At 49.3% G+C, this 27333-nt stretch overlaps 6 protein-coding genes across 6 annotated transcripts; 3 read left to right on the top strand and 3 right to left on the bottom strand.

The window, feature by feature from the left end:
• Window positions 1–31: 31 nt before the first annotated feature.
• On the bottom strand, window positions 32–890 carry EDB91DRAFT_1082712 (uncharacterized protein; the record flags this gene model as incomplete). The annotated part of the gene is made up of 3 exons (XM_041315529.1): window positions 32–444; window positions 505–639; window positions 695–890. Coding segments are annotated over 3 exons (744 nt in total), but the record flags the coding sequence as incomplete, so codon positions are not given.
• Window positions 891–6428: 5538 nt separating this feature from the next.
• EDB91DRAFT_1082711 (uncharacterized protein) lies at window positions 6429–7132 on the bottom strand (the record flags this gene model as incomplete). Its single annotated transcript, XM_041315528.1, has 2 exons — window positions 6429–6719; window positions 7013–7132. 2 exons carry the CDS (start codon window positions 7130–7132, stop codon window positions 6429–6431), a joined length of 411 nt encoding a protein of 136 aa, XP_041176523.1.
• A 1180-nt stretch (window positions 7133–8312) lies between these two features.
• On the top strand, window positions 8313–8761 carry EDB91DRAFT_450052 (uncharacterized protein). Its single transcript, XM_041327308.1, has 2 exons — window positions 8313–8528; window positions 8590–8761. Exons 1-2 carry the CDS (start codon window positions 8411–8413, stop codon window positions 8703–8705), a joined length of 234 nt encoding a protein of 77 aa, XP_041176522.1. The 5' UTR covers window positions 8313–8410; the 3' UTR covers window positions 8706–8761.
• A 2239-nt stretch (window positions 8762–11000) lies between these two features.
• Window positions 11001–13974, bottom strand: EDB91DRAFT_1237724 (isoprenoid synthase domain-containing protein; the record flags this gene model as incomplete). Its single annotated transcript, XM_041321619.1, has 7 exons — window positions 11001–11162; window positions 11230–11403; window positions 11566–12110; window positions 12181–12469; window positions 13236–13361; window positions 13500–13636; window positions 13863–13974. 7 exons carry the CDS (start codon window positions 13972–13974, stop codon window positions 11001–11003), a joined length of 1545 nt encoding a protein of 514 aa, XP_041176521.1.
• A 7732-nt stretch (window positions 13975–21706) lies between these two features.
• Window positions 21707–24411, top strand: EDB91DRAFT_1138188 (rab-GTPase-TBC domain-containing protein; the record flags this gene model as incomplete). Its single annotated transcript, XM_041318882.1, has 4 exons — window positions 21707–22868; window positions 22921–23406; window positions 23459–23883; window positions 23940–24411. Coding segments are annotated over exons 1-4 (2131 nt in total), but the record flags the coding sequence as incomplete, so codon positions are not given.
• A 1671-nt stretch (window positions 24412–26082) lies between these two features.
• Window positions 26083–26739, top strand: EDB91DRAFT_1082708 (uncharacterized protein; the record flags this gene model as incomplete). The annotated part of the gene is made up of 3 exons (XM_041315527.1): window positions 26083–26327; window positions 26353–26393; window positions 26435–26739. The coding sequence occupies 3 exons, from the start codon at window positions 26083–26085 to the stop codon at window positions 26737–26739; spliced, it is 591 nt and encodes a 196-aa protein (XP_041176519.1).
• Between the last annotated feature and the right edge of the window lie 594 nt (window positions 26740–27333).

Genomic DNA, 27333 nt, shown 5'->3' with positions numbered 1-27333 from the left:
GGCTTCGAGGCCTTCCGACTGGTCCAATGACTAGCTCCTGCCATTGCCTTGCAATGTCTGTGGTGTCCTTGAGTTCGTTGCGATCGTGAATCGCACGCGCCAGCGTTCGCCGCACGGTAGGATCACATCTGGCCAAATCGCGAGCGATCGTGGTGAATATTTTCTCGTGCCGAAAGTCTGCTCCTCGTGTGCGATCGAAGCAGAAGAAGGCTCCCAGACCCCCCTGCTCACTAGACCAGTTGGCTATTGTATGTGCGATAGCTGATTTGCCTTTCCCTGCAGTGCCGGACAACCAGAAGATGGACGGCACGTCCTTCTCCGTGCTACAGATCCAGGACTTGATCTCGGACAGAATGTCCTCCCGAGTGCCTGGGAGACAACGCTTGGAAGTATTGAAACCAGCACCATCAGCACACATCATGCTGCTGAGGTCCAGATCCTCCCCTAGGCAACACGTCGCCAAACGTCAGCGAAGATTCGGAGTGAATTGAAGTCGACTCTTACCGGCACGGTGAATGGTGACCACAGCGTCACGAATTGCTTGATCTCTGAACTGCTGCATGAGACTATCGAGAGCCTCGCTGAAGCTCTGAATCTTGGCATCTGTTTCGCTGACGATGTTTTTGCCAAGTCTTAGCCCTGCACGAAGAGACAATATTGAGTGACAGGCCATGCAGTAGTGCAATCGACTCACAGGCGCTCTTTGTCTCAGAGTAATGGGTGATGAAATCGGCACACTCCAGCGTCTGTCGCGCTATCTTTCCGTATATCGCTATCATCGATTCAATTTTGGCCAATGCTTCGTCTTGCGTCATGAAAGCATAGATCTCCGACATCTTCTGGAGCAGACTAGACACAGCAGCATCGCGGTCTGCCTGAGCGATGATCATCTGTCACTAGATATCAATAACCTGCGAATGTGAGAATATGGAAGCAAGAGCACCTTCGACGCGAAGGTGAATATGCTCAATGCCACCTTTGCATAGGGATGGACCTAAGCAACAAGGTCAGTCAGTTACAAAATCGAGATAGACGCTCGTACATCTGCAAGCCCATCAGCGACGGAGTTGAACAGCTTCAGTGGTCCAAGAATCACGGAGAACGTGTCAATGGTATTTGGAATGGATTGTTAAAGAGCGAGAACTAAGGTAGCGTGAGTCTCAGTCAATGGTAGAAAGACTCTATTCGTGTAAACTAACCTAAGGTAGCGTGAGTCTGTAGGACCGCTAGTAAGTATCATGTATAGTATAATATGAATGGTATGCGCACCTCAGTCAATGGTAGAAAGACTGAGGTGCGAGTATAGCGTCTAGCCATCCTTAAATAGAAAAGAGAAAATGGTCAGTAACTAGGGTGGATGACGTCCAGTGACACTGGCAGCTAAGGTACATAGAACTGGAACAGTTAGATATATTTATCTGGAACCGGCTCGGTGCTCTGACGGATCACCTCTCAACACTCCCACTCGTCAGAGCGCCTGGCAGGTCTTGACGACGTAGTCCCATGTTTTCCCGATGCTGGATCCCAGCTGGGCGAGGTAATGCCTTCGTTAGACTATCAGCAATCATCTCCGAGGTGGATTTGTACTGGAGTTCGATCTTGTTCGTGTCGACGAGGTTGCGGATGAGATGGTAGTGGACGCGAATATGTTTGGCTCTTTCGTGGAATCTTGGATTCTTCGAGAGCGCAATACTGGACTGGTTGTCTCCATATAGGAGTGCGGGATCGTAGAGTTCGGGGTCAAGGCGGAAGTCGTGTAGAAGCTGGATTAGATATAATGCTTCGCGTGAAGCGTTCGATAGACCTATATATTCGGCCTCCGTGGTCGAGGTAGCGACCACAGATTGCTTCTGAGACTTCCAACTAATGGGCCCTCCGAACAGTTGATAGACATAAGCGCTGGTGGACTTGCTATCGTCTCGATCTGCAGCATAGTCCGAATCCGAGTGTCCAACGAGTCCCTCGTTCGACGAGCCGAAGATGAGTACTAAATCCGTAGTTCCACGAATGTACCGGAGAAGATGTTTGAGTTGACGATGATGGTCGATACTGGGGTTCTCCATGTATCGGGAGAGGCATGAAACTGGGTAAGCGATGTCGGGGCGAGTGGTTCGCATAGCATAGTTGAGTTCACCGATAGTTCGGCGATATGGGATCGACGCAATGGCGTCCGCTTCTTCACTCGTTGGGGGACTGTGTAGCCTTCTGCAAGGTTACTCCAGGTGTCATAGGTGTACTGACAGGATTGCACAGTGTCATGCCGGCGTTCTCGAGAATCTTCTCAAGGTAAGCCTTCTGGCTAATGGTGAGGAGCCTCTTCTCACGGTCGCGCATAATGTGCATGCCAAGGAAGTGGCGAGCGGGACCGAGATCCGATAAGTCGAAGCGTTGTTTTAGCTGTGTCTTGAACTTGTCCAGGTAATCGCGAGAGTTCGACGCTGCGAGCATGTCGTCGACATAGACGACTAGCCATATGACTTTGTCTCCCTCGTGGAGGACATACAGACTGTGATCAGCTTCGCTCCTTACGAATCTGAACCCCTCTTTCCGCAGGTACTCATCCAGTGTCTGGTTCCACTCATACCCCGCCTGCTTCAACCCATAAATCGCTTTCTCCAGCTTCCACACCCAGTCCGGATGTTCAGGGTCTTCGAAACCAGCCGGTTGCTTGAGGTAGATGTCCTCCTTGAGGTCAGCGTTGAGGAAGGCGGTACGTACGTCCATCTGGTCCAGTTCAAGGTCGAATTTCGCCGCGAGGGCGAGGAGAATACGAACTGTGTCGTACTTGGCGACGGCCGCGAACGTTTCTGTATAGTCGATCCCCTCAACTTGCGTGTATCCCTGCGCGACGAAGCGTGCCTTGTGACAGGGTGATGTTGCCTTCTTCATCAGTCTTTACCGTGAACACCCATCTCGAACCAATCGCTTTGCGTCCTTCTGGGAGTGGCATGAGTTTGTGTGTTTTGAGGTCCTGCATTGACTGTAGCTCGGATTTGCAGGCATCTGACCATTGAGGCCACTCTGGTAATGACCGAGCTTTGTTGATGGTTTCGGGTATGACTATGTTTGAGCGTTTGGGAGGTTCGGTAGGTCTGGGAGGTTCGGTAGCTGTGTGCATTGCGGATTCGGTACTGTCGTTGTCGTGCTGACTGGCTGAGGACTCTGGTACATATGTCCAGCGTTCGGCAACAGGAACTCGTCGTGTTGGTATGGCCGTTGCGCTGGTGCCAGAGGGTGCGATATGGCCTGCTTGTACCGGTTGGCGTGAACGAGTGCTGCGACGAGGCGGAATATCCAATGGAGGTGCAGGGGGAGGAGGTACTGGAGGTTGCTGTGGGATAGGCGGTGTTACCTGTTCAGTTGGGTCAGGTGTTACTGGCAGATCGTTCTGGTCAGGTGGGTCGTCATGCTCTCCCACTGACACCTGTGGTACGCAGTCAGCAGGGGTCGATAGAGGTGGCTCACCAGCCTGCGCTCCCACTGATTGAGAGACACCTCCCACCGATGAAGTGACAGCAGGGAGATCCGTCGAGTCATGAAGGAGAGGAGCGAGGGGTGAGGAAGCAGGATCCCCATAGAACACGTGTTCGTCGAAGTGGACATGACGGGAACGCACGACGCATTTGGTAGAGGGATCCCAGAGAGTGTAGCCTGCATTCCGTACATGGCCAAGTAGGAAGCAGCGACGAGAGACGAAGTCGTACTTGCGGCGGGTGTCCTCTGGTATGTGCGCATAGGCAAGGCAACCGAATGGGCGAAGGTAGCCGACGTCCGGCTTGCGACCATAGAACACCTCAAATGGTGTGCGACCAGCAAGAGATGAGGAAGGGAGCATGTTCTTGATGTGGGCTGAGTTCAGAATTGCCCAGCCCCAGAACGAACGCGGGAAGCCACTCAGGTGGTGTGAACTGAGTGCACGAGTGACAATGGTTTGGTGCCCGCGTTCCGCGACACCATTTTGCTGGGGAGTCCAGGGCATGGTGGTTTCGTGCTCAATACCATGTTCCCCAAGGTAGGTCAGAAATTCCCTCGACATGTACTCGCCTCCGTTGTCACTGCGAAGGCGCCTGACACGCCCCCCAGATTGCGTCTCTATCCAGGGCATAAAGTGCCGGAAACGATCAAAGACTTCGGATTTGGCACGCATTAGATAGACCACTGAGTACCTCGTGTAGTCATCAGTGAATACCACAAAATAGTGGTCACCGGTAGAGGAAGTGATGTTGACTGGTCCCCAGACGTCGGAGTGAACGAGGTCGGCTGTCGCTTTAGCGCGGCGTGCAACGGCAGGAAAGGGAAGTCGTTTATGTTTTCCCATAACACAGGACACACAGTGTATCGTGTCGGCGCCGTCGACGTGATGATGCAGCGTGGTCTTGTCGATGTTCATTCCACTGACATGTCCCATGGCCTTCATAATGGTCGAAAAACCAGCATGCCCAAGACGACGATGCCACGTATTGAGAGATGGAGGCGTAGCCTTTGTGAGCATCGCGCGTGCAGGGGTGGAATAAGCCATGTGGTATGTCGCATCTAGCAGATATAATCCGCCTTTCTGGTGCACGTGGGCGATGTACAGCCCATTGCCATCGTTAGAGCGCAGTGTTCCCCCTTTGGAGGTTGTCGTGAAGGATATACGAGCAGAGGCGAGGGTGGAGACCGAAATGAGTGTGCAACGTAGATCGGGGACATGTAGGAACTCGAGCTCGTGTTCCGTCAACGAATCACCAAACCGGAGAACAAGCTTCACTTTACCCCATCCTGGAGCTAACACCACATGCTCATCAGCTAACGTCACACGGATAGGTTCACGCAGTTTCACATAGTGAGAAAAGCGTGATATTTCGGGCTCCATATGAGCCGTTGAGGCAGAGTCTACATGGAAGGATCCAGCCGGTAAAGTAAGGGCTGATGAGATATTGGCTGAGTGATCCTTTAGCGTAAGGACGAATGGAAGTGGTGTGATAGACTCGTCAGTTGGGTCTGGCAGGGAGGACACCGTGTCAGCGGTGGTAGCGGCAGGGGAGGAAGGACTAGGTGCTGACTTTGGAGTCTTGTCGTCCTTGGAGAGCCGTGCACGGCACTGTACCCAGACATGACCGGCCTTTTGACAGTGGCCGCATTTAGGTCGCCATCCTACTATCCAGCCATCCCCTTTCATCTCATCAAATCCTTTCGGTGGGACACGATCGCTGGTCTTGGGGTTGGAGGAGTTTCCTCCTCGGTGTCCAGAGAGCATGGCCACGTGGTCACTGCCACTGGTCCCAGCACGGTGCAATTCCTGAGTCTTCAGGCGATTCACAACATCGCTGAAGTCTAGCGAAGTGTCTGCTGTTGACGAGGGTTTGACGAAGGGGGTCGTAATAGTCAGGTAGGGTGCGCAATAGAACATGCACGAAGATTGCGTCCGGGATCTTGTACTCGTCCTTTGCCGCAGTTGTAACGACACTGGTGGTGGAGGGTGCGACTGTGGTGACAGAGAGAGCTGCAAGGTCTGATTTCAGCACGGTAAGGGTTTGCATGGTTTGGGCGATGGAGGCACTGTCATGCGCCTTGGGAATGGTGAACAGGCGGTCCAGGTATTGATTGAATCGAATAGCTTTTTGGGGAAGGTACTTCTTCTCTAGAGCAATCCACGCCACGTGCGGATCATCTATATCGCGGAGGTGGACGAAGTCCTGCGCATCAATTGCCGTGGACAGAGCGCTGAGAGCGAGGAGTCGGCGTTGCTTGTAGACTCGTACTCGCTCGTCGTGTTTCTCTGCGCGAATAATGTTTTGATCCACGTCCGTGAGTGTGGCTGGAGGTGATGGTTCCGTCTCGTCGCCGTTGATATATGGCCATAGTCCAATGCCGCCGGACCACATCTTAAAGCCAGTGGCCCATTGAGAGTAGTTGGATCCGTCGAGGGTGAGCTTCTCATGCGGATATCGTTCAGTTTTGGGAAGGGAGTCAGGAGACGACATGGTAGTGTCAGAGCCGAGTGGTTATCGGCGAGAGAATGAGAGATTTCGAGGAGAAGATGTCGCTACCCTTTAGTCAGGGCTCATAACCTGTTAAAGAGCGAGAACTAAGGTAGCGTGAGTCTCAGTCAATGGTAGAAAGACTCTATTCGTGTAAACTAACCTAAGGTAGCGTGAGTCTGTAGGACCGCTAGTAAGTATCATGTATAGTATAATATGAATGGTATGCGCACCTCAGTCAATGGTAGAAAGACTGAGGTGCGAGTATAGCGTCTAGCCATCCTTAAATAGAAAAGAGAAAATGGTCAGTAACTAGGGTGGATGACGTCCAGTGACACTGGCAGCTAAGGTACATAGAACTGGAACAGTTAGATATATTTATCTGGAACCGGCTCGGTGCTCTGACGGATCACCTCTCAACATATCCGATGCCATATTAATAGCTAGTAGATGCCAGACCTTGTACTAACTCCGTACTCCCGAGCCGAGTTTCCTAGTACAAACTATTCTGCTATTGAGCTCAAAGACCTGATCATCAGTGCCATCATCGCCAAACGCCGGCAGCAGCTGAATGCAGTTGTGCATGAGATACCAGGCATGGAAACGGTCGTGGACGGTATAAAACGACTTCGCCAACGACTCGTTGATTGGAAGGACGAGATCACCTAGTTCATGGATTTGCAAAAGAGACTCGGGTCGGCTCTCTGCCAGTGGCGCTTGCCAACTGAAGTCCCATCCCATATTTTCGTTTACTGTCTACCAGAAGTCAAGTGCCCGTGACCCGCATCAAACCTGGCCCACGCATATCTACCACCGCCTCCTAACAACACCCTCCGTCAAACCCTCCAAAGCATCCCTCGCTCTCCACTTCTAGGTACCTGTGACAGCGCCAGAACCTCCCTGCTTTCCCAGCATGTACGCGCGCTAGCTCACGTGTGCGCTCTACACCCAAGAAGACGAGATCAGAGTGAGGGCCTGCACGACAGAGAATGAAATACGACGAGTCAGCGATGGTTAGAATATAGATTAGGATAGGAAGTGATGCTCACTCTCTCAGCATCGTCGAGCTCAAGAGACCCGAGCCAGTTACGGTGCAAGTTCACTCTCACAGAGATGCTGTACATAACCATGATGTAGACAAGTAAGAACACTCCATTCCATCCATCCATCGTATAAGGAGTTTACGGTCGTTATTTTTCTACCTCACAGCTGCCCGCTGCAACCGATCTATCCTTGTGAGCCGGAGAACGGACTGAATTTGACTGTCTTGTCTTCTAGATTGTCCAAGGCTCCCTCATATGGGTTCTCCTCTGAGTCGAGGTGGAGTGTTTGATCAGTTGGTGCTCTTACTAGCTGCATTGAAACAAATCACCTTGCTTCTGCCATTCCGGATATGGGACGAACCTGTTACTTTCAAATTTCATCGATGCATATTCGACACGGCCTTCGAATTTCGGAAGGAGATCATGAAACATATACGGATCATACTTCCACATATGGACCGGTTATCGCCTGATAATCAACTTTTACTGTCTCCTAACCTGTGGCATTGAGCACGCAAACACCCAATCGGTTCTCCGAGTGGTCGCAGTCTTCACGCTGCACACCATAGCTGGGGCTCTTGTTGTTTACCGTATCATATCTCACTTTCCGAGAAGTCAGGGACCAACGATTTGGCTGGTCTACAGTGGCGCCTGTCATCACGTGCATACATAGACGCGTTCGATCAGTGTTTGAACTTTGAAGTGACACGTTTTTGTCTGTCACCCCTCTCCGTATCTGCTGTCATACCCCACATACACATCTGTCGACCCGTGTTGTCGACCCGGTGTTGTGCTTGTAGGACGTCGGAAAGTCTGCAGCACCACTATCATTATCTGCCAGACACTCGTGTCCGCGGCGAAGAACGGGGTAGTTGAGCAGCTACGGATCACCTTGTCTTTTAAGATGGACAACGAACTCACCCTGCTGGACCTCGGGGTTTTTCATGGAAGCCTATCGATGCCACACAGTCCATTCCGTCATCAGCGATACGCCAGAGCCTGCTATGACATATGTTCAAAGGGTTTATGCGGGTTCGATCGAGTAGGTTTTATCTTCAAGTTCCGTTCCGTCATCCATGGAACTTCGGAAATTTGAGCTAGAAAAAGTCGGCGAGTGATTGATACATCAAAGCCGTGCTGGACGTTACTCGTTGGATGTGTTGCAGGTCCAGCGATCTGTCCCCTTTGAATAGAGATTGTTGTTTTGGCAGGCACAGCTAACCAGCTCATGAGGGGATTTATACGAACCATGCTGCCTGATGATTTTGACCAGCGGAAAGCCAGTTTCACTTCAGACCAATTCTCAAGCCATTCGTAATGAGTTCCCGTGCGTCACCCTTTCATCCGAGGCAGCAATGCCGCTCCCTGTATTTTACTGACCATCCATAATCAACAGACTTCACTATGCGTCTCAACAACTTCCTCCAGGGTCGGCACGGCACGAACGCCACCGCTCATTTCACCTACGAGGAAACAAGTAGCGGCTCACAGAGTCACACTGTGTGGACTGGCACTTATTTGAGTGCGTGGATTTGGTCTTAATGAATACTCAGGTGTATCTTTTGCTTACTACGTACTTCTAGTCGATGATATGACATACGGTCATGGGACGGGGACGAACAAGAGGGCTGCGAAGGAGGCAGCCGCTCAGAGAGCTATTCAAATGTTAGAGGCCGAGGGGCACACCATTCCTAATTGAGCGCCCTGGTTGTCAACGATGACGATGAGAAATTTCTGAGGTGTGGTGATTTTGAATGATGGAGAATTGATTGAATTACGAGACTAGGACGCGCTATATTGGCAGAAGTAAATTGGCGACTGCTCAGCGGTATAGCAAAAGCCCGCGAACATGAAAATTTAAACCCCGGGAAACGTAGGAGGGCAAGTAGGTGCTCACCGAGGCATCATGTCCAAATATAGCGACGAAACCAATGAGAAACCTGGAATATTAGAAGGAACAGCAATGAACAAAAGGGCCGCGGAGCAGCTATGTACGCCCTAAGGTATGAATTGCCTAGTTGCTAAAACTGGGACCGATCGATCGACTTTTCTTTGCTATTAAGAATGTCCTCTATACCAGTCATCGACTCGGAAGGGGAAACTCGCATACAACAAGTCTATGGCGCATGTCGTTATTCAGTGCAGCAATCCCCCACACACATTAGGAGCCGAGTCCTTGTTCCGTGTGGTGATATTCCGCCAACACAGAGGACTTACTTATTCGGAGCAAGTAGGTCTGCTGATCACCGACGACTCGTACGCCATCCAGGCACTGTTACTGGCGTTGCCAACACAAAGTTCAAAGCAACACCATGCCATGGAATTCGTGTCTGAATGACATCTTGCTGAGGGACACGCGCAAGGGTGAATACTGCGCCTGCCAGGTCCTTTGTTTATTGCGTGACGTTTCAAATGACAAAAGGCAGATGATAGTGGGTCACGGACAAGCCAATGGATATACATAGATATTGTGATTTTTACTGTCGTCAGGATCTGCGTTGCAGATGATCACGAGCTTTTGCGTGTCGGGAAATGGGAGGAGATGGTAGTCGCAAGTTGGAGCGGAAGGCATCATACCCGGTCGGCGCTACTAGATGCATTCAATGCACCTGGATGGTGATCTGGATAGGGCGGGACACTTGGAGTATCATAGCAGATGTCATCATGCTAATATCGGATGATAGACTGCCAGGAGTGTGTTTGAAATAATGACGGGAGACAACTTCGATCGTAGCATCTGTAGACACGGTTTCGATCTGACAAGAGATTCAGAAGGACAGGTTTCGTTCGTTATCATACTTAACACTCACTAACACTTACCGTAGCCATTCGTTTGTCTTCGCAGTTCTCCCGTCCGTCGCTACTCGCAACAACTCTTCCTTAGTCAAATAATCATCGAAAGAATACATATGATCGTCAATCGACATGCCAGAAGCCCTAACCCAGATTAGAAAGAAAGTTAAGTTCCACAATCCACATATAGATCCACAAAACGAACGCTAGTACCTTCACAAGGACAGGTATCGATGGGCCCAGGCCCGTGACGGTGACACGAAACGTCGTGGTATGGTCCAATCGATGCCTATCCTCCTCACCATGCGGCCCGCATCTCGAGGCTTGAATAATGATTCCTTTGGGGAAAGATGGACGGCATTTTACACTCAGACAGACTGCTGATTGGATATGATATGCTAACCAGGGATTGAGCCAGAGTTGAAAAAGTTTGGACCGGAAGAACCCGATGCCGCATGGTTCTTATCGGTGCCAATTGATGTTTTCTTGGTACGTCAACCACCCCCATGCAAGTCAAGTACTAGTACTACAGCCTGCAGGGGAATAGGGAATTGGTCGATGATATTATTGATTACTGTCCAACTCTCCTGCTAGTACTATTTCAATACTAGATAATTCTAACCCCTCTGAATCCTCTGAATATGCCATAGTTCATCGGATGAAGATTCAGAGGGGGTAGTACCTACACCCATACCTACAGCTAGCACTACAAGTACGAGTACTAAGAACAGCACAAGATACATCTCCTCCGGACTCTCCATTTCGATATTCATCGGAGGGAAGATCGAGAGGGGGTGTATCTAGCACTTCACAAACACTGACGACGCAAGCTACATCCCTCTTGCCTTGCTTCTCGTTGAAAGAAGTTGAGAGGGACAGTATTTAGCATTTCACGAGTACCGAGGTCGTTCATATCTCTCATCATCAAGTGCCCTACTATTACTACTAGCAAAAAAAAAGCAATCCCCAGACCCCGGACAAAGCTAATCTAACGAAAGCATCGACGAGACTGAATTGCGATAGGTGCGTAATCTATGTAATGCGAACGATAATCCATAAATTACTACCCGTTTCACTGAGTCCTGAGCTACTATATGGCTGGCAACAGATCGGCGCGTTGCCACAGTTCGTGAGCCAGCAATGTCCACTAGCTAGACCATCATCTCACCACCATTCATGGGTATACACACCTCGTGGGTATCTACCACTGCCTTCTAACAACACCCTCCGTCAAACCCTCTAGAGCATCCCTAGCCTCGCTCCTAGGCAACAACGCCAAAACCTCCCGTGCTTTCTCAGCATGTATACGCGCTAGCTCACGCGTACGCTCTACACCACGAGACGACGAGATCAACGTGAGGGCCTGCACGATAGAGAAAGATAGCGAGTCAGCGATGGGTAAAACGCGGATTTTATGAAGGAATGCTCACCCTCTCTACGTCCCCGTCCCCACCAAACCGCCGCCCGATCATCCCTTCGAGTTCTGGGAACTCTTCAGCAGCGTAGAGCGCGGGGCCTGTTGCGAGTCCGAGGCGCAGGTCTGCAAAGCCGGGTTTGCCGAGTTGAGCTGTGGAGGACGAAAAGTCGAGGGTATCGTCTATGAGCTGGGTGAGGAGGGGTGTGAGTATAGAAATGGTAATGATGTAGAGAACCCAAGGAAGCAAAATATGACAGGTTTGACTGAGCAAACCAGTGGAAGACGCGTGCGGTCACGAAATAAAGACCACATAGCAAAACCACGTCCAGAGCAGCATCCAAGCACTCACCTGGAATGCAATACCCAAATTCCTCCCATAAGCATACGCGACCTCCTTCCACACTTCACCTTCTCTACATCCTCCAAGAACAACAGCAGCCCGTGCGCCTTTAGCCATAAGCGAGGCTGTCTTGAGGTAAGTTTTTTTGAGATAGATAGACCATTTATCGGAGGATGGAGGCGCCGGGGACGAATGAAGGTCCTTGAGGTCTATGTCACTACCCACAGATGACGAAGAACTGGGTGACGTTGCAGCTTCCCCACCATTCCCTTTCATCTGCAAAATCTCACCCTCTACGAGATTAGCGAGGACGCTCGCGATGAGCTCTACTACCTCGTGACTCCCTAGACGACTCAACGCCGCACTCGCGCGTCCAAGCAAGAAATCACCGCCTAGCACAGCCAACTTGTTTCCAAAAGCAGCTGGGGCACTGGCTGCGCCACGACGCAAAGGGGACTTGTCAAGCACATCATCATGAAGAAGAGAAGCGACATGTATCATCTCCACGATCTGAGCCAGGCGCAGCTGCGTAGGAAGCAAACTATGCGTAAGAGCTGGCGAGTGAGTCTGATGAAGCAGTGGAGGTGGTGGGGTATGCTGCAAAGGTTGAGAAGGTTGGCAAACGCATCTCGAACGCGCTCTCAAAAGACGCGGTGTGGTCCGGCATGCTAGGATTCCAATCGCATAACACGTCTTTGCGGGTTAAAGGCGCGTCGAGCTCTTGTTGGTGGGCTCTTGAATGGTCTGCTGCCCATTGAACTTGGGGGAATTCAGCGCCTAGTCCGTTTGTTGCACGCGCGAAGAGAAGGACGAGGAGGGGTCGGAGTTGTTTGGAGGGGTGGAGGAAGTAGTATTGGGCGATAGCGTTGAGGGATGGGTGAGAACTGCCGAGGAGGGTGAGCAGGGATGTGCGCTAGTTGTTCTAAGTGAGGCGCAAGGAGGATATATGGGTCTGTTTTTGTTGGTGTTGAGGCGGGTGAAGGTCGGGCCTGGGGTTGGGCCAATGCACTATGATGTCTATGTTGTCGTCTAGATGATATTTGTATTCTACGCGCATTTGATGCAATACGCATGCTCGCCGTTGACCGCGACCACATCCTCGACGTCAGACCAAGCCAAAGTTTGAAACAGAACGGATGTAAAGTGTCCACGTTCGCGACGCAGCTAATTTCCTGTTTTCTATTTTTTTTTCCCGCGCCTGCCGCCGATCGCGTATCATAGAACACAAGTGTTCCCACTCTAGAGTCCAGAGTAACTCCAGAGTGCAAAAATACAACGCAGATGGTACTGCAGTACGCGTATTAATATTCTAGTCCCCGTCCAACAGTCATGCCCACCAGGGCCGGTTTCGAAAACCAACACCAAGTCGCGTGTATACAAAACCGCGTCTTCTCATTGGCTGCTTCTCCTTCCGACGTACCCGCAGCGTTTCTTATCACTTGCAGATCAAGTCATACGCATCAAATCGTACGCTCCACACTCCTATTACCGGAAAAAGCCCCCTGGAGACGTCGTCGTACTCCTCGTCCGACTCTTGCTTGCCGGCGTACGATTCAGAGGAGACGCTTCAATAGCACTTCGGTGTTTATTTACAGAGGGCGCGAGGTATGCTCCCAGTTTTTTGGCCTGTAAGACGGATGCATCAGCGTTCAAGGGAGTGTGTAAGCTGAGACGCGTACTTTTGCACACATGGTCTTCCAATCAGCTTCTGCTCCCCCGTTTACAGCGAGTAATAGCAATGGCTCCCTTTCATCTTGTACCTCCGGGCTAGCATCATCGACAGGGACGACTACGATTCGGCCCAGCTACGCGTTCCTCGTCAGTCAACATTCTGCACAAAGGAGCAAAGTATTGAAGTTTGGTACAGAATCACGTATACAATTAGAAGCTTCACGTAAACTCGGGAAGAGAAGTAAAGACCACAAGAGAAATCAACAACTCACCTCACTCTCAACCATCCCCATCCCTTTCCCATCCCCTTCTTCACACCTTGTCTCAGCCCACACCTCGGCGCTCAATCCGGCTAAGATCCATATCTCATCTTTCGAGCGTTGCAAGGACTGCGTCCTGAGAAGACCCACTGCCCCCCGATGCAGCACTAGAGAACGTGTGCGGTGGCGTTTGGGGAGTAGTCCTCCCTCGTAGGGGTGGAGTGCGGCCTTGTGGAGGCGTGGAGTACCCTTGTGGAGGAGTTATATGCCCGTTGGAACTTGACGCGTATGGGGGCGTGGTGTGTCCATTGGTAGACGTAAGCGGGCGTGTTGCACTCCCGTCACTACTCCCACTCGAGCTGGCCGTTGAAGAACAGGCAAAAGATACAACCGCACCCTCTGGCGTGAGAAGCAGCGCTGTGTGAATGGTGTCTGTGGGTGAGAGCAGTTGTGTGAGGTAGGTGTGGAGCGTTGGGAGGTTGAGCATCGTAGACCGTGTCGCTAGCCAGATGAATCAATTGATTGCGAGACACTTTGATCTGGAGGTAGGTACGATTTAAAGGATACCTCTGATACTAGCTTTGACGCTTGTTCGAAGACGGGTCGTTGTAGTATGTGAAGCACGATGACTTGAACGAGACAAAGGTTTGCTTTATTACTTCCGATGTTCCGGTATGAATCAATTTGCCTTATTAGTCAAATCAGCCCCTGGTCGTACGTCTTACACCTGAATCTTTTATCTTTCCATTTGGAGAATCTCATCCAACAAGTCGAACGCTTTCTTATGCCAAAACCTAAAGGTGGGCCTCATAACATCATAAACCACCAGAATGCCACTGCCGTCAGCTAAGCACCAGCAGTCTCGACTGATCCAGACGTTCTAGGACCACCGGACGGATCCGAGAAGCGCTCACTCAGTTTTCTCCGTTCCTAAAAATGTCTGGCTCGCGACCACTGGCAGAATAAGTGCAGCCTGGGTTCCCTAAGGAACATGTGGCATACTCGGCGAAACCCCTGTGTCCACCAACTTGTCCTCGAACGTCGTAGGTGAGTACAACTATTCATCAGCTATATTGACGCTCTTGAATTCAAGCATTCGGGTGATAGCGCCCATATCTCATGGTGTAGTAATGCTGTCTACGATCTTTAGGGCATCCTACGTGACCGATAATAATATCCCACTCCCTGTTGATGCGAAGATCTATTTGCCGCAATCACCTAGACCGTCACTATCATATGAATATCCGACAAAGTTGCGCGTGCCAGCACATGGTTAGGGTCACTCGAGCGTCAAAGCAAACACGGTGGCTACGGATGTGACTGGACGCAGTGGCTTTTGCATCGCATCGCGATGGATACCGCCAAGTCGACCAAAATTTATCCTCGGTATATGGCGGCTACCCTGAACCTGCCACCCTGAGCAATGACTTGTACTTCGGCATCAGCCAGGAACCGTCCTAAAGAGTGATTCAGCTGATCCCAACGCTCAGGGTAAGAAATGGATCGCAATATACAACGAGAAAATTCGCCGCTCAAGTGTTGTTGCAGCAATCCGCGAACTGACTGACATAGGTCAGAAAGAACATACGATAGCTCAGCGAGGTATTCAGTCTGTCACCCTATCATGTAAGTTAGTCGGTGGAAGATGAATCCAACCTTCAACATTGTTTCTTTCTCATCCTCCATCCGACACATGCCTCGCAGCTTCTGATGGAGGGGGGGAGGTATCGCCCGATGAGATTTTGGTGATGAGCCCTCGAGCCAAGCCTAGCCTAAACCGAGCCTAAGGCGTCTTTTTTTTTGATCCGTGTTTATTGTCCGTTGGGCGTTGCCCTATAGTAGACAATACATGCGGTACGGTACTGTAATGTAAATATGAAGCAATGTCCGTGTGTGTACTCTAATCATTGGCTCCCGCTTGCGCGTGGAGCTTTTAAGGGCGTCTGAAGGCTCTAAGGGGGGATTGGGGTTCGAGGGCCTTACTTGGTGGTGAGTGTGCTGCGCAGTCTTGCATATCCTTTGAATGCGATGAGAAAGTGGTGTACGGTCTCGTTGCGTTCCCCGCACTTGGGGCATAGGGGGGAAGGAGAGCATGATATGCGGTGAAGGTGCTTGTTGGGTGGCGCGTGACCTGAACGTAGTTGGAAAATGAGGGAGCAGTGTCGCCTCGGCAGGGACATGGTGATCTTCGCGAACTTGTTGGAGGGCACTGAGGGGTCTATCTTCTTGAGTAGCGCATAGCGAGGGGGTGAGTGGAGCACTGCGGCGGCTTCGACTTTCAGGCCTAAGCGTCTATGCAAGCGCTCACGAAGCCAGAAACCTTTTAATATAAGCCAAGCCCCAGCCCCAGCTTTGGAGTCAAGCCAGGCCATGCACGTCACTACTTGTGACATCCTTTCGTTACCATGATCCTCGGTGTCTGGATTGGGCGATTGGAGCCATAATGTAACACCATTGAGGCTTTACCGATTCCGGGATAGATCAAAGACGCGACGGGGCACTGCATGTCAGTTTGAAATTCGAATATTATTGGACAGACCTTTCAAGTTGGGCCCTCAAATCGAGCGCCTACTGCTTAAGAAACATTCTGGTTGGTGTGTGGGATTTTGTTCGTTGGTCCATCATCCAAAGCCCGAACCCAGGGTGGACACATCAAGGGACATGCTACTTATAGCTCCGATGAACAGGCTGACGTGACGCGACTCGGTTATGCGCGTCGCGTCAAGGCACTTTGCAAAATAAAAAATATTACTTCCATTACACGTGATCCCACTGAGGTGTCTAGGGTAGTAGGGACATTAATATGCAGAAGGAACTCGTTGCAGTAGTTGAAGTTGTTGCCGATAAGCGGATTCGAGCTGACATTGACCTTGTTTCGCAAGGTGATAACATACCAAATTGCCAATAGACCTTGCTTCACAATGTAGATCCTGGGTGGCAATCTGCTGGCATGGCAGATATCATCTGTTGGAAAGGGAATTTCAGGTGGTTCTTCATATAAAAGCACTGTCCCAAGGTTTCAGATATATTTCACCTCATATCACATTCTCCCAAACAATGCGTTTCTCCTTTATCCTCGCTGTAGTTGCTACTTTGACAGCATCAATATCTGCCAGTGACGCTGCCAGTGAGAAATGTCCCTTCTTTTGCGTATATTCTAGCGACTGCTCGGCCTGCAAGTCAGTTAAAATTTGCGTGAGTATAAGTAGTTTGCGTCCTGGATTTAACCGCATGACTCACCGGCGTGGTAGGTCGCCTTTATATGTTTATGAGTGAGTGGCGTATCGCGACAGTGAATACAGTGAGTCGTGTTTCTGCTTTCGCGTCAGTGCAGTATGGTTGGTGGCACGACGAGTGAGTTACTGATAGTTTGTTGCATAGTTGATCAACGCGCTCGCTTCTGAACAAATTTTACTGCCATTCGAGCAATGGAGATATTGGAACAGAGAAAATCAAACACTTGAATACATAGAATATGACTGAAGTACTTACGACGCAGTGTTATATTCTCGTTGGTATTCTCGTTGTAAGCTTGAACGCTCGCTTTTAAATGCTGTGTTTGTTACCAGGAGGCGTGCGATACTACAAAGGATCCAGATATCAACATGTAAATCCTTCAGCAGGAGGGAAGGAAGTTCACAAAGCTAAAGGGTTTGTAATGACGGAGGGGGCAGAGGTATCGACCGATGCGATTTTGGTGATGAGCCCTAGCTTGAACCGAGTCTGGCCTGGCCTAGCCTAAGCGTCTACGCAAGACGCTCACATATTGACGAAGGCAAAGCCTTTTGATATAAGCCAAGCCAGGCAGTGCACGTCAGTCTACTTGTGGCATCCTTTCAGCACCACTGGCGTCTTAGGTCTGGATTGGGCGATTGGAACCATGAACTCGACCGAGATGATGGGAGACGCATCGGGCTTTCCGATTCTGTTATTAATCAAAGACGCGACGGGGCACAGCATGTCAGTGGAGTGTATCATGATGGAACTAGAGCCTTGAAATTCGAATTGGACAGATTCCCGCTCAAATAGAGCGACTATAGCTTAAAGGGATCGAGAGTTGCAATAAACATTCTGGTTGGTATATGGGATTCCGTTCGTTGGTCCATCGTCCAAAGAGTGTTTCCTTTCCAGCACTGCATAAATATCCAGAGCGGCAGCAACACTCTTTCTGCTTTCCAGGCCGTCTACTTATAACAACCTCGATACTATAGAGGTGGATGGCGCTCTAGCAGCGACGCCGTGGAAATCTGCTATCTACTCCGCTCTGAGTGCTGGGCGAGCTCATATCATATCATGATGGCAAACTTGAATTCCTGACCAGAACATCCCGGTACCGAATATGTCAAGGGGTTTTCTGATCACCGTCGAAAACAAACAAGCTGCCAGCGGGGATTATACCACAATGGCCATTAATTGCCACTGGGGTAAGCGGTGGAGTGTGTGCCTGCGTGTCGCGAGCAAGGCAACAAATGGTTTCGGAACTTGGAGCTACGAGAAGGACATTGAGTGGCTGACTAAGCTACGGTGCTACGCGGCTGCCACTCCGCCCCTCGCCTGGAGCGGTCTCGCCACGTATTCTGATAGATTCTGATATTCATTTTTCGTGTTAATCGGCTGGTGGAAGCAGTTGTGAGATATGAAGGAGCACAGTTGCAGCGACGATGGAATCATTGGATGAAGGGCCGTTATTTCCCCACTGGGGTAAGCAGTCTAAGAACTAATACGTATTCATGGACCGTTTTTCAGATGGGCGAATGAAAAGGATACATGTGACAGTAATGGCTATGATAGACCTGAACGTGACTTGGGTAGAATTTTTTTTTGATAGCCAGATGTTATAACAGAATCTCGGTCGGCTCGACCGAGAGTGTATGAAAAGGATTAGTCGACGAGATCCAACGAGGTTTAAGTAGTGATGAGACCTTGCATTTTTTTCGTCAGTAAGACTAGGATTCACGGGAATTTCTGCTAACTTCTACCAACGGCCTCCAACCTACTACAGGCATTTGCCATTGGGAGAATGGCAGCATTCTGCCAAGAGCATTAATCTTAGGTGGCAATCTGCTGGAATTGCAGATATGCATCTGCTCGAAAGGGGATTTCAGGTGGATAGGTTCTTGCCACATCACCATGACGAATAACATTCAGCACATAGAAAGCAAGGGGTCTTCAGATTTATTTGATTATCACATTCTCACAAACAATGCATTTCTCCTTTGTCCTCGCCGTTGTTGCTGCTTTGACAGCAAAAAAATGTTTGCCAGTGACGCCTGCTCAGGCTGTGGGAGGTTTGATCAATGCGTGAGTAAGAGTAGTTTGGGTCCTGGATGTAACCACATGACTCACCGGCGTGGTAGGTCGTCTTTATATGTCTATGAGTGAGTGGCATGTTGCGACAGTGAACTACGTGTTTCTGCTTTCACATCAGTGGGGTATGGTTGATGGCACGACAGTGACTTACTAGTAGTTTGTTGATGAGTTGAGTTGATCAATTTCGCTTCTTGTCGTTCGAGCAATGGAGATCTTGGGATAGAGGAAATCTCAAACACTTGAACACAGAATATGAGTGAAGTGCTTACGACGCAGACTTGTATTCTCATTGTAAGCTTGACCACTCGCTTTTAAATGCTACCAAGAGGCGTGCGATACAAAGGATCTAGATTCCAGACACCAATATGTAAATCCTTCAGCAGGGGGAAAGGGGGTCCACGTGGCTCAATTTTCCTTATAAGGCGTCTCTTCATTCTGCTCTTGTTCTGTCCTTGTCCTGTCCTTGTTCTGCTCTATATTGCTTGTTGCCTTCTGCACCGTTTATGGCGAACTCGCTGCAGGTAGATGGTTCTCTGGAGGCGCTTAGTCTCCCCTAGGTAGGTGAATAGAAGGGAGATAGTTGCTCCCTTGGGCGCTGTGCAAATATGCGATGTGTGCTAGGGGAGTTCATATCTCTTCCCAAAAATATCTAGAGTGTCCCTCTAGGTGGATGGCTCTCTTGCAGCGACGCCGTGTAAACTCCGCAATGAGTGCTAGGTGGCTCATGAAAAACTTGAAACTAACCAAAACATCCCGCTGCCGAATATTTCAGGGTTAACGGCGTCTTCTGCTCTTGCTCCTGATTGCCGCTGGAAAAAAATACAAGCTGCCAGCGCGGAATATGGCCGTCACTTGTCACTGGGGTAAGCAGTCTTGCCACGTATTCATTTTGCGTGTTAACAGCGGCGGGCAGAAGCAGTCGTGAGATGTGAAGGAGCGTGCGCAGTTCCAGTGACGATGGAATCGTTGGATGAAGGGCCGATGCTTCCCCACTGAGGCAAGCAGTCTATATATCATCGCCACGTATTCATCGATCGTTTTAGCGGGCCACGGAAGTAGTTGGGAGTTGATTTGATAGCAGATGAACATGTGCAGGTCCAGCAACGATGAGATCATTGTATGACAATACTTCATAAAAAAAAAGACCAGTTGACTGAAAGCATCCTACTGATAAATAAGCGCATCCTACTTTTGATTAGAATATATACGGGCCGCGATCACCGTCACCGTTATGTCCGACGCAGTGCATGGCTGGTGTTACTCGAGCCTTCGAAGCAAAAGCAGTATGTCAGTGCTACGGAGCTCTTTGAACTGGACGGTCAGGGGGTGTCTTTTATTTCCAGCATAGCATCGTGACGGACACCGCTGCGCCAAAATAAAACTCCGCGGTACATGGCGGTTACCCTGTATCCGGCACCTCAGGCGCTGACTGCGGCATCATCGGAAAGGTACCGTCGGGGACTCTAAAGAGTAATTTAACTCAATGCTCAGCATGAAGCAACGAGTTGCAAAGAGTAATGTTGCCGCACCTTCACGAACAATGCTGAGATCAGGTCAGAAAGGGCATGCAATGGCACAGACTTGGCACAAACAGCGTGGTAATTCTGTTACCTTATCCTTGTAGTATCCTTTCCGCACATTTGGCGTCCGGGTTGGGCGACTTAACCTGGTGACTTGCGCCACGAGCTTGGCCGAGATAATGGGACACCGTCGAGCTTTCCGATTCCGGGATAGGTATGATCAGTGCCACACGGAGCGCAGCGTTTCCGCGGATCACACGGAGTCTGAGCCTTGAGATTGGGATTGGACAAGACCTCTGCTCAAACCGAGCGCCTATTGTTTAAAGGGATCGAGATGTGCAATAAATGCTTGGGTTGGTATATGGGATTCCGTCCGCTGGTTCAAACGTTCATCGACAAGCGTGCATTCTTCTCAACAGTGACTTGCAATCCAGGGTGTCGCTTTCGCTCTGTATGCCGTGACGACCTCGCTTTAGGTGGATGACTCTCTGGAGGTGCTTGGTCTTCCCCAGGTAGATGAATAGAAGGAAGACAGTCGTTCCCTCTATGGATGCGCTACTCTAAGTGCTAGGTGAGTTCATACCAGATCGTGACAAACTTGAAACTGACCAAAGTATCCCGGTGCCGATTATTTTGGGGTGGGGGCGTTTTTCTCCCGCCCCCGATTGCTTTTGGCAAAAGTACAGGCTGCCAGCGTGAGTTGAATGTCTACTTACCACTGCAGGGTAAGCGGTCTTGAACTGATGTCATTGCCACGTATTCGTTTTGCAGCTGGTGGGAGCAGTTTCAATAAATACTTTGATAGCATAGGAACGTGTGGAGTCCAAGCTACGATGGAATCATGATTAGATGGAGATAACTATACCATCGTCATCACATGTTTTCATCATCGCTGGAATACCTATTTTATTAGATTGGCCAATTGACTGTGATTAACAGCTTTAAACTTCAATAAGTCTCGATCTGAAGGAGTTATTCGAGGAGAATTAACTGACAATGAAACGTTGCGGCATCGTCGTCCCGCATGGCCACGAGCTCGAGTAAGTTACCGGTGGGAAGCTCTGTCAATAGTGGTCACATGAACGGCTGTAGGAAGAACACTTCAAGATCGGCTCACACTGACTATGTAAATGCAGGTTCCATGCGTCGTGATGGCCGTGTTAAAGTTATTGATCTAATCATGGAACCGGGCTTTGAGGGTCCAAGCCCTGAAAGGGATACAAGATCATTGTTTGAAACCTGGCAATTACTAGCCAAGAACTAGCTGGTAATACTGTAAGTAGTTAGTTAGTGCTAGGAGTGAGATTGGCTATGTGACGTTACCGTAAAATTGCCATGCCAGCTGGATGCCAGCGATGAGGCTGTTGCGGACCAAGAGAAGACTTGCCTAATTGGCGTTCATTGAAATCTCTCATCCAGAGTGCTCAAAGGGCCTATATAGTCTTTTCCCAAGCTTCTTCCTCCGACGCTCCTTCAATACAATTCCCTTTTACCAATTTCTTCTCCAAGTTCTTTTCTCGTCTGCCAATTATTTTATGGAGACTCCGTCGTCGAGCACCCTTGCGCTGCCGAAACCATTACCAAGTCGTCCAAGGTCATCGCCTTCGTCGAGAGCATCATCAGTCCCTGAACTTGATTCATCAACCGACAGAGAACGCAGTTCAACAGAAACTGCTATTTTCACAATCTACTCCATGTACGGTGACGACGACGAAGCACAAACCAGCTGGACTGCATCTTCTACTTTCGAGGATCCTTCCAAGGAACTTGACTTGACCTTGGGGGACAGCTTCACCTACAGTAACTTCTTTAATCAACGAACTTCATATGTTTCCAATACCGACACCACTTATATCGACCTTTCCTCAGACATGAAGCCTTTTAGCAAGCTGTCTAACCCTCACGATCGGACACGGACATCGGCTACATCCAATGGTTCTGCCCACTCATCCTATCCATCCCCAATTCCAAGTTATGCTACTACTTCTCATGGAAGAGACACGCTAGAACTTCCTACACGTTCCAAGCGCGTTCCTCTCACACCAAGTCGCCACCAAAGTGATCTCACTTCATGTAGTTCTTCAACTGACATAGACGCCGTTTTACCTCCTGTATCACATCTTACGCCTCCCCATAGTCGTCCACCATCCCTGCTGAGAAGGACGGAATCACCTGTCCCTGAACCTACTCTGATTCTTACCCCACCACAGCCGATATCTTCTTTGATCCCACCGCCCTCTCAATCTCCATCTTCTTCTCCCACCACACAACAGCAGTCAAAATTAAGCTGTCCTTCTAGCAAAACCTCACTCGTCCCCTCGCTGGCAGAAGGTGAAGACCTGGACGCGTTCCACGTGCGAAGCACCTATGCACACCTGAACGCGATTGGTGTCAGGGGTGATGGCTACGAGGAGGGCGTGGAGCGCACACGCGCACGAATCCGTGCCAGTAGAGGAAGTGAACTACGTGCGGAGGCTGCTCTAGCTGGTCCCTCAGAGAGATCACGAGACCTTGAAGCTGAAGAGCTCAACGTACTGTCAAGCTTAGATCGGTGAGCTTGGATCGGGGAGCACGTCCTCTCAAATCTCATCTTTTACCATTAGCTATGGATTCTTCTTCGTACCATCTCATGACCGACTGATCCGACTTCCATCTGGTCCTCTACTCAAACGATTAGCACCTGTCAGGGCTGGTTCAAAGTCAGCTCCGAGCCATGCTGTGTCCGTCAGCTCTTTGCCCGCAGCTTCATCTCCGCTCAAGGAACAGATGCGGGTTGCCAAGTGGGACAGGATGCTGGAAGTCCTGAGTCGAGACAGTGGCGGGAATATAGAATCGTGGATTGTCAAGCCATCGAAAGCACACAAACTTCGTCAGAGGGTATACAAGGGAATCCCTGATAGGTGGAGAAGGGCAGCTTGGGAGGTGCTCATGAATCGGTTTTCGAAATCCGGACGTGAGGCGATCGAAAAGCTGGGAGATTGCTATCAGCAAGACTTGGAGAAACCCTCGAGCTACGATATTCAGATCGATTTGGATGTGCCAAGAACGATCAGCGGTCATATCCTGTTTCGCACGCGGTACGGACTAGGGTACGTATCAGTTCCTACTTTGATCTTGCCAAGGTTGAACCCCTTACTCCAGACAACGGTCCCTGTTCCACGTCCTGCACTCCTTCTCGTTACAATGTTCTCAATGTGGTTATGTGCAGGGCATGGGCCCTATAGCAGCAACCCTGCTATGCTACTTCGAACCTGAAAAAGTTTATGCTGCTCTTTCCCGCTTACATGATACCTACAACATGCACTCCATCTTTTCCCCCGGTTTTCCAGGATTGTTGCAGGCCATTTATGTCCAGGAACGAATCATGGAATCGAAGATGCCGGACGTGTACGCTGCGTTCAAGAAACACATGATCTCTACGACTTCATACGCGACCAAGTGGTACATCACGCTTTTCGCCAATTCCGTCCCTTTCCAGACGCAGCTCCGGTTATGGGACGCGTATCTCCTGGAAGGAGAAGATCTTTTCACCGCCGTGGCAGTGGCCATCGTATGGGTCTACCGAGGCATGTCACTCTAATCTAATATCTTCATCAAACCATATTCTGACGTCAATCAATAGATCACATCACATCCAGTTCCGCAAATTTCGAGACCATACTCTCCCCTTCTCTCTTCTTTCTTCGTACCCGAAGACGACGACACGCTTCTATCCTGGATAGAACGCATGCTCGGCGACAAAAAGCTGCGATCACAGATGGCGCAGTGGCGTCTGGACTGGACCGAGCTGGTCGCGTCTGGCAAGGATGGCGATGCGCTTCTATAACGTCACCTCCCAGCCTCTCTCGGGCTTATTATCTCCACCCCCTCCTTTGATGCTGCTTTCGTCCTTAATCATATCCCTCTTTGTCTTGATATCAGAATCTTGCATTATTATTGGAACGCTTGGTATATATTGCGACTGCATCACTGTCGTTGTACTCACTCTCACTGCCATTTTTCGCATCATTAATGGAACCAATCAAATGCAAATGCAATCTTTATGAACGCCAACGGGGTTTCATTCTCCCAACCTCTCCTCGTTAACGTTTGGCATAGGATCTGGGTGTCATAATTCGGATCTACAACTAAGTACAGGTTGATGATGTGACTCTTACCATCAACAGGTGCGAGTAATGGGCCAGTGTCAAGCTAAGCGCGGTTTTTTTTTTTCGTTCACTCGTCAGTTCCGTGCTCATGCGCTTTATAACTGCTGCTCGTCAAGATTAATCTGTAAGTTCGAAAACAGCATTCACGCTAGCATCATAGAATCTCTTGATCATTGGTAGAGGCTTAAACAAGAGCCGGTCGAGCGTGGAGCAAGCCAATGACAACGGGCCATGCGCCTGCCACGGCCGTGACACGGGCATTCTTGAATCTTGGTCACCAGGGTATCCTCGTGAATAAACTGGCGGAATAAAATCGTTATTGCCGTGACGCAGTCGTTCTTGGTCACCAGGGTATCCTCATACAGAAGCAGCATTGACGCGGCACTATTTTGAATTGCGCCTTGAAGTATGTTGCTCGAAACACTTTGATTTTTATTGTCAATGGATGACAGTCGGTGTACAGGCCATAGAGTGCTGAAATGACATTTACATTACCTCTCATTTGCTTCTCATGCACGGATTCCACGTTTAGACAACCTGCGAGGATATATGTTTTATCATAAGATAGACCTCGTTCATACACCGGTTCATCACATGATCTAGCGTGACATTTTGATGAATTTACACCTGATTCCATGTGTATGAACTCTGAGAAAATTTCGTTCTATGATTATGTGCAGAGAGTCTGTAGCAAGACATGCATGTAATTTTTATAATCTAAATGGGTGAACTGAGAGACGAGTAGTGTTTGTGAGTTCAAATGTCTCAAGTGAGGTGACTGAGGTCACATATCAGGTCACGATGGTAAATCTGCCACGAAAAGGCCTACTTCTCCCTCAAGTTGCTGAAAATAAACATTCTGAGGAGACAGCATTAATACTATAGTTCATCCTCACAGGATCATACAATAGATTTCGCTAATTCTCATCCGAAGCAGGGTTACAAGTCCAAGAATGCGTTCATGGCCTAAAGTCACGTGATGAACCAGTGTATGAACGAGGTCTATCTTAGCTTAACGTGTGAGCAGAACTAATACACATGACATGCGTACTACATATAGCGGTAGACTAGGGGTCTCAAGATCTCATGGGCAACAAGGACAAAGAGAAGTGTCCCACGGTTGATTCCGAGGCTTAATCAGAGAAGGTTGACAGATTCAGGGAGAACACTGTATCATAGACATCATCATAGGACACTAGGACACCCACATTGTCCCATCTCATCATGGTGAACAGTGTTCAATCCGAACCACACACATAGTCTATTTGGCAACAGAAGCACAGTCTTAGCATTCAGATTAGTTCATTTCGCACTCAGTCTCACAACATCAGAAGTTTAGTCAACGAAGTCTCGGATCAACAACAATGCCCCACGGAACTAGAACCAGTTTATGTCGCGGTACGCCTAAGCAGGCTAAGCTAGACAGCAGGTGTCATTAATATGACACCTGTACAACTTGGTAAAAGGACTGTGTCCAATTGCTTTCAATTTATGTTTAAGAACAACCACAAGCTAATGCCAAAGTTATGAAGCAGAAACGAAGAGGGCAAAGCGATAACCAATCTGAGAAGCAAATTTTCATCGACAACCACTTCCAGCGAATCATCCCCTTTGGACATGCCAGAACAACTGCAAAGCCCATCAATTAACAGTGAAGCAGATAAAAGCTCCATCCCATTCCCAGAGAGTGAATTTGTTGTGCCACGATTAGAAATCGAAATACCTTCATTCCTACTGGGAATCCAAGCAGACTCGCCACTCTCAGAACTATCGGATTTCAACATCGACACTCTGTTCAATATCCCAGTTGCATATACAACACCAGTTTCACATCCTACATCCCCAGAAAAACCGAGAATGCTGTCAGAGTGCCTGCTAATTTTTCAGGGCGATGGATGAATGTCCGAGAATCCTGTGGACTTCTTCAGGTCCTTTAACAGGGCAATGAGAGAACAATAAGTTAAAACAGACAGCAACAAGATAGAAGCATTCGAGGATTATCTCAGAACAGGATCACAGGCGGAAGTGTGGTTTAATGGGTTAGGATTGGCAGAAAAAGCAATGTGGATAACGTTCACAACTGTGTTCAGGACACGTTGGCCACCAGTCACAATAGTGGAGAAGACAAAAGCAGAATACAAGCTAGAATTATTGGAGCACGTGCTAAAGAATGAAGAAGTCGGGAAAAGGACAACACTATACGACAAGGAGTGTTGGTCACATGTCACATGGGCAGCAAAAGCCCTGCAGCTAGCAATGAGCGCGGGATCGTAAAACACACATCTATGATATGGCAAGTACAATGCAACTTACCAGCCATCATCAAGGATATGTTGGTTAGGATGAATACAAGGATTGGGCGGAATTTACAGAAGCAGTCGTGAAAATCAATGGTGTTAGATTGGTGGAGAGGGTAGAGCAGAAGAATCTAGAACTCAAGGCACTATGAGCAGACTTAGCGCCCCGCATTCAGCAACAATCATAGCAGAATTCATTGCAAGCACTTCAAAACCAGTTCAGCAGGATGTCAATAGCAGCGGAACAAATGTTGGGGATACAGGGTAACAACAGATATTCCTGAGTACCAGCACAACAAATTCAGCAAAACACACCACCCATGTTCATGAGACAACCCATACAACCACAGCAACCAACCATTGTAACAGAAGATATGAAGATAGTGATTAGACACTTAGTCACAGCTTTAACTCATCACCTGGACACAACAATAGGAAACACGGTGTGGGGAATTCCCCCACTGTAGGTGTAAAACCCTGTCCTTTCCACATCGTCTCACATCAGTTCCGCATATTCCGCATGTTCCGCATTTCCCGCGCATCATCCGATGGGTTCTGCATTCCTGTGCAT

This window comes from Suillus paluster (assembly GCF_016628075.1).
Source record: "Suillus paluster strain FC165 chromosome Unknown EDB91scaffold_31, whole genome shotgun sequence".
In the NCBI taxonomy this organism is placed as follows: Eukaryota; Fungi; Basidiomycota; class Agaricomycetes; order Boletales; family Suillaceae; genus Suillus; species Suillus paluster.
This window is presented reverse-complemented; position numbering and strand designations above follow the sequence as displayed.